At 37.5% G+C, this 10,026-nt stretch overlaps 2 protein-coding genes across 2 annotated transcripts; one reads left to right on the top strand and one right to left on the bottom strand.

Moving 5' to 3' along the window:
• Nucleotides 1-753: 753 nt before the first annotated feature.
• LOC113284445 (transcription factor TCP21-like) lies at nucleotides 754-3,049 on the top strand. The gene has a single exon (XM_026533903.1). The coding sequence runs from the start codon at nucleotides 964-966 to the stop codon at nucleotides 1,831-1,833; it is 870 nt and encodes a 289-aa protein (XP_026389688.1). The 5' UTR covers nucleotides 754-963; the 3' UTR covers nucleotides 1,834-3,049.
• Nucleotides 3,050-9,192: 6,143 nt separating this feature from the next.
• LOC113280642 (ethylene-responsive transcription factor ERF018-like) lies at nucleotides 9,193-9,684 on the bottom strand. Its single transcript, XM_026529242.1, has one exon. The coding sequence runs from the start codon at nucleotides 9,682-9,684 to the stop codon at nucleotides 9,193-9,195; it is 492 nt and encodes a 163-aa protein (XP_026385027.1).
• Nucleotides 9,685-10,026: the final 342 nt, after the last annotated feature.

The following is a 10,026-nucleotide window of genomic DNA, read 5'->3' on the forward strand; positions in this document are numbered from 1 at the left end:
CCAATCATAGAAGCTCATTTTACGTCCAGGTTCCTTTTAATTCCAACCGTAGAAGTGATTTTACGTCCAGGTCTGAAATATTTCCAACCGTAAAAGTAATTTTTCGTCTAGATTTGGATTATTTCCAACCGTAGAAGTTTATTTTACGGCCAGTTTTTCTTCCCACAAAAGCTTTGTCCCAGAATCACCAAGTATACAACAAAATTCATTAATTTAATTTTTATCTAATTAAATTAAATTAAATTAAAATTAACTAAATAAGAGTTGTTTAGTCATTATAAAATTATTTGAAATAAAGGATTTTTGATATTACTTATGGGTGACCCGTTTTTGTCCTATTAGATGACGCCCCTCTAATGAAATGTGACGCCCCAATAATAGTCTTCATAAAAAAAGTTCTGAACTAAATTTCAGAATAATTTCTAAAAACAAAGACGGAATGTTTTTATGTCCAACTTCTGAAAACTACTTCGGTATTTTTGCTTCAAATTTTGCAACAGCCTCCTTGATCAAGGTATGAGGTCAAAGTTTGGATAATCAGGGTCACTGTAATGATCTCAACGTCCCCGGCTCGCCGGAGTGTCGACTAGTCAAAACTGTTTGACATTTGTAATTACCTAGTCAATGAAGTCAAGGGAGTAGGTTTTTTCCTCTTTTTCTCTCTTTTTTTTTTCTTTGTTAAGTGGGTCCCACTACCCCATGTGCCCCCTTCTTTCTGTCTGTCTCTTCCCGCCTCAATCATTAGTCCTTCTCTCTCTTCAGCAGCTCAAGTTAGCACTCTCCACTTCCCATCACAAACTCAAAGAAGAGCACACCAGCTCACGTTAGCAAAACTACTCTTCTCCTCCTCCTCTCCTTCATCAACATCCTCCTTCCTCCTCCTCACCCCACTGTGTAGGCACCACCCAAAGAGTCTCAAAGAAGAAGAAGAAGAGAAAAATCAAAATCAAAATCAAAACCACCATGTCTGACGGCGGCACGAGTAACAATAACGGCGCTCTAACGGACCCACAGAGACAACCACAGAACGGAAGTGGGGCTTTGGCGGTGAAGAAGCCACCGGCAAAAGATCGACACAGCAAAGTAGACGGAAGAGGGAGGAGAATTCGTATGCCGATTATTTGCGCTGCAAGAGTGTTTCAGTTAACTCGTGAATTAGGTCATAAATCTGATGGTCAAACGATTGAATGGTTATTAAGAGCTGCTGAACCGTCAATTATTGCTGCTACTGGTACTGGTACTACTCCCGCCAATTTCTCTTCTATTTCTGTATCTTCGGCGAGAGGTGGTGGAGGAGGATCACTGTCGTGTTCTACTACTTCAAGTTCGATTGATCAGAAACCGGCGGGTCAGATTATGAGTCCTGCTCCGTTTCTGTTAGGTAAACGTTTGAGAACTGACGGTTCTGATGATGCTGATGGGGGTGGCGGTGATGGGAATTCTGGGGTGGGTCCTGGTGGTGGTGGTGGTGGTGGAATTGGGGGTGTGGGTGGTGGTGGTGGGTTTTGGGCTGTACCAGCAAGACCTGATTTTGGTCAAGTATGGAGTTTTTCTGGGGGACCAGAAATGGTTTTGCCTATGCCTATGGCTGTCACACCTATGCCAATGTCAATGGCCATGGCTGGTTCATCACAGCAGTTGATTTCTGGTAGGTTTCTTCAACAATCTATTGGTGGGGGTGCTGGTGGGGGTGGTGGTGGTGGTGAAGGTGGTTCTGCTGCTTCTGGCGCTGGTAGAATGGGGAATTATCTTACACAAGGGCATTTGAATTTACTTGCTTCATTATCTGGTAATTCCCCTAATTCTGTCAGAAGAGAAGATGAACCTAATTGATTGATTCATAGATAATGTTTCATCCTTTTTTTTTTTGTATTTTGGTCTTGTGGGTTTGCTTTTTGTGTGAAGATTTTTTAGGGTTTAACAAATTTTTTTGGAGTGAAGAAATTTTATCAAGGATTGTGCAAAGTGTGATCACTTCATTTTGTCATCACTAGTATGTGGAAATTATTAGGGGTCTTGTTTAGTATAGTTACATATTCATAGACGAAGAGTGGAATTAGGATAGTTCTTTCGTCATATTTGGTTTCATTTTGTGGCTCTAATCTTTCAAGGGAAAGATTGCAGCTTTGCTTCTATTTACTACCACAGTGATCAGTCAGGGAATTGAGCAATGGGTCTTGTGCAATTTGAATGCATTGTTGATAAGAAGGTTTGGCGAAGAAACATGAAAGTTCGGTCTAGTGGGTTCGTTCTACTCGGTTTGCGTTATCAAGGGAGTTTGAATTGATTGGGGCTTGTGCAATTTGAATGGGTTTCTTATTGAAGTGATTTGGTGATGCTGAAACTTGGAATTTTAGGGTCCTATTTGGCTACGGATTACTACGGCCACAGTTTATTCGATTGCTAAGTAGATGTTCTGGTTGGAGCCGATGGGTCATCATATGGGGACTTGATGAGCTCTTTTGCCTCCTGGTAAGGATAAGCTTTGATATAAATGATAGTCGTACCCAGGTTGTTATTGATTGTCTATAAGCTGGTTGTGAGGTTTGCAAAGGCAATTGCATGTGCATTTTGTGGAAGACAAGCCCGAGTAGTATCATCTTGTGGTATTGAAGTTTCTCTTAGGTATGGTATATGAAATTAGGTTACAAGAGGGTGTTATTTCTGCTAGTCAGAAAAAGAACTGCGTATTTTGGCTTGGATTGTGCTCGACTTGCCTCATCCCTATCTGTGGTTGTTGGTGTGGAGAAGCTATTGGAGAAAGTTAAAGAGGAGAATTTCCTCGAGCTATCACCTGTAAGATCATTAATTTTTTGTTAGCCCATTTTCTATGGACTTTTAGCATGCAAAATAATGGGTGTCTGTTTGTGTGAGTTATGGATTGCTTGAGCTGTCTGAAGAGTGAATAAAAAGTAAATCACTTTCTCTCTTCGGCTTTGGGGTTTAACAATCCTTCTTCTGTCTGTGTGTGCCCTTTGTTTCCTTTTCCTACTCTGATGTATATAACATTGAATTTCATTAATGCATTGCTTAGATTTGTCCTCTGTGATCGTTGATTCTCTTATTTTTATTCTTTGCTTCTACTTTACATTTCATAATTTGGCCCAAATTATTTATCGGTTAGCTCTGTGATTGTTGATTGTGACATGCAAACTTACATTTGTTAGAATTCCTTTAAACCAGCATGCAGATTATTTTCCCCGCTTTACAGATTACGTGAACATGAGATATCTGAAATTTTCAGACTTAGAATTCATAGTTTCAAGTTATATCACATTACCTGTGAAATTTTCAGACTTAGAATTTATAGTTTCAAGTTATATCACATTAGCTGTGTGTATAGGTTGTAAACTCTGCAGCAAGAAATATGGTGACACAGCCTCCTGCAGAACACAGTAGTGAAAGTAGATAATCAAAATGAGGTGCCACCACGTACCACCAAAGAGGTTCTTCACATAGGTTCAGTATCTGCAAAATGTTTTAGATAACAGTGAAGTCATCCGACTGTGAAACCCTACTTTGTTTGTTGCTCATATCATAAGAATTCTTGCATATTTCAGCTGACCACTTCTTGGCCTGTCATACGAATTTTGCATATTGGATTAGCCAAAGTTACGCGACAAGCTGTATTTGCATCAACACAAAAGAAAACTCTGTTTCTCTGCATTTGGATCAGTTTGGCGTGTGGTCCTCCGGTTTCACGAGGCTCCACTGCCATTAATAACCAACAACTCAAACAAAAATTATTCAAGGGACCACTGTTGCATGCTGGCACATGAGCCAGTATTAGCATCCCTTGCCTATCCCAATTCCAACCATCTTCTGTATCATACTAATATCCATTTTACTATTTCTGTAGTACTACTCTGCATTAGTTGCATTTGAGCATTTACTAGGCTCTGGTATCTGTAAATACAATGGACCAGGACCACAGGTGCATGTATTTTCAGTTTGAACCATTTTAGACCAGTGAACCGCCGAATGCCTTGGACCAAATAGGTGTGAGATATGTAAAAATTCCTAATTTGATTATCTTGGTGTCTGCAATATTTAGAACAAGAAACTTAAATTTGATTAGGACACAATTATCTTATTCATAACATGAATTGATGACAACCCTGATTATGACCATAAAAGATTACTCAAAATCTGAATCAGTGACCAAAATTTGGGTCACGGTCATATGGAACAGCTAATTGCTTTCAAAAGTTTATCATGTAGTCAAGTTTAATCTGGAGTAACTTTCAATAATGATTTTTTCCTGTGAAAAATCTGTCATAACCCTTCCTACAGTCAAATCCCCTCTTCAACTGTGAGCCGCTCGACTCCATGTTGATCAGTTGTGAATTTGCTTGGTCCCGACAAAATGCAGGCCGCCTCAATGATGTCCTCAACCGTGGGCAAGTGCCATTACTTGAACAGAAGGGAGCCCCTCCTCGCCCGTCCGTTTTGAGATTCTACTAACAGCAGCTATGTTAGTGAAGATGGGCACTTTATAGTTATCAACCCACTGGGTTGTTCCTTTTTTTGCTCTGTCAAAATTTTCTTTATTGAACTAAATTATAACCAATACAATCAGACAGGTCCTCCAGTTAAAGGGCCACCTAACTAGAAACTGCCCTTATAGCTTGGGCAAACAAATATTACATCCAGCAAAAGCTTAGCAAAATTTGTAGTATATCTGACAAGTTCAATCTAGATTCACTTCTTCTCTAACTAAACTTTACTCCTTCCTTGGCAAGCTAGTTGCAGCTATGTACAAAGTCAGGGAGTAATTTTCTTGAGGATGCAAACCAAGGTACTCTCTTGTTTAAAAAAGCTGTGACCGAAACAGACTTGCTGAATCTGATTTGAAACTACCCGTTTTCCTGCACACAAACTGCCGCTCTCTCTGCAAGATTTTATGTGGAAAATCATTAGTACTTCAACGACGATAAAAAATTAAGAACAAATACTTCTGAATATGTTTTAAATCATGCCCATAGAAACGAAAGAGTGAATTATATGAAGGTTGCCAACAAAAAGTTATTAGAAGACTTCCCATTGTTGCCAAATGCTATCCTGCTGTTTTAATCAAATGCAATTCTACAGACAAGTGCATCATAAAGCTTCAAAGCAGGACAGTCATAGCTCTTCTATCTATTCCATGTTTAAACTGATTCTATATGCATAAAGATGTTTCTGTTGATTGGATAAACAGGAGTTTATTACAGAAGGAAGCAAGAACAGAAGAGGGTACATTCTAATTAATTACAGATGGGTATGTACGGAAAGGATACAAATGCTGTAAGTACCTGCCACTGCCAGAAACAGTATATGAAGCTGCTGCATTAGAAGATGAGACCCTCAAATGGAACAGATTCTTGGACAGTTAGGCAGTCCCAAGTTTTAATGTTAGATTTAAGAATAAATTGTGTAAAACTGGTAACCAATCCATGTTAGATTTAAGCATAATTATAAAGACATATACCTTGTTCTTTGAAGCTTTTTGAACTCTTTGTTCTTCTTTCTGAACCAACAAAAAACATTAGCAAAAACGTGTTCTTTTAACGCCTCGATTAAAAAGTGTTGGACAGATTTGTGTTACTTATATAGTTACCTGAACAAAGTGCAGACAGAGCTTACTAAAACCCCTAATAGTGTCTCGAACTTTAGCATAATCCGTCTTCTCAACTGATTTTACTATACCATTTTCACAACCAATATTCTTCACTTATTATGAAATTGGTATAGTAATATCCGTAGAGAACACTGATTATGCCAAAGTTCGAAAACTACTAAAGCTTCTAACAAGTGACTATATAAGTGATACAGTTCCATCAAACACTTTCTAATCGAAGCTTCAAAAATATGTTTTTTCTAATAATGAACAAAGAGTTCAAAAAGCTTCAAAGAACCAAGTATATATGTTCATTAATATTCTTAAATCTAACATGATTTGGTTACTAATTTACAAAATTATTCATAAATCTAACATTAATTGTATGGGGTCTCAATCATTTAGGACTCCTGAATGACACACATTTAAAACTAGCGACCGCTAATTGTCCAAAAGTGATGCAATGGTGACACTTTCCAATCCATTCACACTATGAACGAATAAGTTATTTTTTTCAAATGAGAACGTCAGATTAACACTCTTTCAAGGAGTGTGCACAATAACACATAAAGAATGAGAATGTCAGATTAACACTCTTTCAAGGAGTTTGTAAAAAAAGCAGATTCAAATTTTAATTTCCCTAAAGAATCTGTACAAAATTTAAGAGGTTCTTTGAAGGGTAAGTTTGGCTTTTTTGTCAAATGTAGCCAATTTTGACCTAACCTGCTATGCCAGCCAATGAGCCAAAGTATTCTTAAGCAAAAACCACTTGGACAACAACCATATTTCTTTAACACCTCCTTTTCAAATTATTGTCTATATAAAGTTTTCTGCATCACCGAGAAATTTGGTGCTGCTTCCACAGACATCTAAACAGGCAAGCATAAAAGAAAAAGACTTTCAACCAAATTTTGTTACTTGTTTGGTAATTGACTAGTATATTTCCTAGATCATCTTTAAAATTTGTTAGTAACAGCCAACTTTCAGTATAGTTTTGTAGCTTTCAAATGACTCTAGCACTACCCTATTGCAACAACAAGCACCAATTTCAACATTTCTCTTGTTTCCAACTCCACGAACTACAGAAAAGAGATGATGTAGTCTTGTAACATGATAAGGCTAACCAAACAAAGCGCGGACAATAATAACCACCAACCAGAAAAAAACTGAGGATAATTTTACGCAGTCGATTCCACAACTTGAACTTCTCAATAATGGTGTGCCGCTATTTGGTCAAATCGACTACTAGGAAAATCATGAAACAAATTAACCTAAAATAATCAGAAATTCATATTAATTTTTGACATCAGCTACTAATTTTTGACAGCAGCTACTACAAACAGCATAAATTTGATAAATTAAATTCATAGTTTTCGATCCCACAAGGACAAACCCAAGAACACACCAACATCAATCATTCAATCAACTGGACAAATACAGTGATACAATATAAAGCCAAATTATAGCATACAGAAGAAACCGATAGTCTCCTCTTCAAAAATCAAGGCTCTTTCCATGCTCCACTAATTTCATACAATGTAGCTGAAGTAACTTTAAATTTCAATCTCAAAGCATCCATCATATCTTGAACACTCTCATTGTCAGGATGTTTTGATCGATTCATTTTATCTGTTTAATATTCTTCTGAATCCTAGATGAAAAACAATTAGGCTCAATTTAAGAGCTGTGTTCCAGACATCTAAGCAACTTTGACAATACCCTAATTCTGATCCAAGTAAACCTACTTATTTTCCTTCTTCTTTTCCAGAAACTAAACCATATTTATAATAAAATAATTGTTTTTTGTTGAGTTAATAGACAGGGATTCCATCAATATGAACACTAGAAATCGTGAAGCTGACCTGCTCAGAGTCTCAGACTATATGTTGGACTTGGAGGAGAAAAAAAGATGGAGAAGGTGAATATTTTGGACAGAGAGAATAAAGAAATACCTCCAGTTTACAAATCCTAACCTAAGTTATGAATAGCTTACTGTTTCCCTATTTCTTTATCACTTATACTCTTTAATAATGCAAATTCCAAATTCAGGCCCTAATCAATAACTTCCATACTTGCACAAATCGTGGTAAAAAAAAAGGCAAAAAGAAGAGAGGTGAAGAGTTAGTTACCGGGTCAGGTCCTTTAGGAGCACTAGCACAAATTTTTATTAGGGCATCCAGCACAAGAATCAGCTAGAAAAGCTGAGTCTGATTGTGGACCTGGACAGCCTGCACACAATAACACACAAAAAATCAATATTTGTTAAAGAGACCTAAACCTGAAACCGTATAAGAGAAAACCAACACTGCCAGACTAGTTTCTCAGACTCAATTAGAAATCAATTAGAAAAGATGCTGAAACTCCACAAAACAAGACAAATTGAAAAACAACAAAGTTAAAAGTTAAAACCGTGGAAGAGAAAACCACTTACGTTCGCTGGAATCTTCGGGGATTTCTTGGTTTCCCATGGATTTCCCTGTTTCTTTCTTCTTCTACCTCTTCTTTGAGTTTTTCTCTTTTCAGACAGTAGATTCACTCGTTTAACAAAGCAACCCATACGGTAGTGCAGCTCAGAGCACAAATAGTGTCTCACTTTCAATTACTACACCTCCTAAAACTCATTGTCAATACCCACATACAAGAAATCTAAAGAAAGAGAACTGAGGCACAAATCACAGTCACTTGCAACCAAGATGTAAGGCCTGTTCGAGTTTTGATAACAAGAATAACTTTTTCATTTCCGAGAGAAATAACTTTCAATTCTCTGGAATTGGATTCAATGCACTCCTCAACCGGTGCAATCGAAAACAGGGTATTAGGGGGAATTCAATTCTAAGCCGGTGAAACTTGTTTGGTTAGGAAAATTGGATGGATTCCCTTGAATCCCTGACCCTGCAATTACCCCGAACCAAACGCGTTGTAGAAGTGCTTGGTAAACAATTGAGCTTCTAAACTGGTGTGTAGAATGTGAGCATTCTTATAGATACAAATCATACGATGAAAATCAAATATTAGAAATGTTTGTAACAAATGAAGCATTATGAACAAACGGGACACCTGAAGTTATCAAGCAGTGTCCTTGCGTATTTAAGTTAAGTCCAATGTGGAGAGATAAACAGTTGTACTAATTGCTACCAGAGCAAGAAAAAATAAAATTCAATTCCATAAGCAAAAAGAGTGACAAGGACATGAATGAATTGAATTCCAGAACTGAGGAAAGCGGTAACAGCATTTTACACTACGCTGCTGATATAGCACCTTCCCCTCAACTAAATTCGGTCTCGGTTCACATGCAACGAGAAATGCAGTGGTTCAAGGTGACCAATGCTAAAGATCATTAAATCATCTAGGAGAAAATAAGTAATAAGATTTTCATACCAACCATATATATATGTCATATAATTACATACAGTTTAATCCGCATAAGGCTTCCTACGGAATAAAAAAAGTAAATCCTACAATAACATTTTGTCTGAGGCATATGACATAATAAATAAACCAGCAAATCTTAACTATAGTTTCAGCTAATGAACTAGACAGCAGTACTTTGAATCATACTGACCATTAGGACTACATGTGAAACTAACAATGAACTAGACATCACAACCATTAACACCGAAATCAGCCGCACTCAACGCATTACCCATACCCTCAGGAACCGATAACAGGCAGTCCATAAAATCCCAATCTATTTTATCATTGTTACTCCTAATACTATTATGATTAATAGTCATGTCCTGTTCTTCTTCTTCCTTGTGTTGTTGTTGTTCTACTTCTTCCTTGTGTTGTTCTTCTACTTCTCCATCGGCGTACTTAGCAGCAATTTTTTGAATTTCAGCTCGAGTCAGCGAGTTGAAAACTACAATATTCGGAAGATTATCTGGGAAATTAAATGTAGTAGCTCCTCGACCACGTAAACAAAAGAGTGCAACATCAAAAGCTCTAGCTGCCTTCTCCGGTGTATCATGAGTACCTAACCAAATTCGTTCTTTACATTTTGGTATTCGAATTTCAGACACCCATTTACCCGATTTACGTTTTCTTATACCTTTAAACTTCGTTAAACCCTCACCCTGATCCTCCATTAAACCCTAATAAGTATCAATTCTGCTTAATTGGGTATTGTTATGATCTTTCCTTTTGAAAAACCCTAATCAAACAAAATCAGGGTTTTATAAGACTGAGAGTGTGTTGTTATGCTGCTTACCTGGTGGGTGTTGCTCAGCTCACTAGAGACGGTGGTGTGGTGGTGGTGCAGCAGCGGAGAATTCTGCGTTTCTGAGATGCTCAGAGAGGGAGGAGAGAAGAATGTTGACCAACGAAGGGTTTTGAGTTTTTGACCGTGCCCTCTTGGGCCCAATAACAAGTTTTGAACGATTTTTCAAGGATCATGGTTTTTTTTTTTTTTTTTTAGGGGACCATGATTT

The sequence above is a fragment of the Papaver somniferum genome, chromosome 5 (assembly GCF_003573695.1).
Source record: "Papaver somniferum cultivar HN1 chromosome 5, ASM357369v1, whole genome shotgun sequence".
Classification (NCBI taxonomy): Eukaryota; Viridiplantae; Streptophyta; class Magnoliopsida; order Ranunculales; family Papaveraceae; genus Papaver; species Papaver somniferum.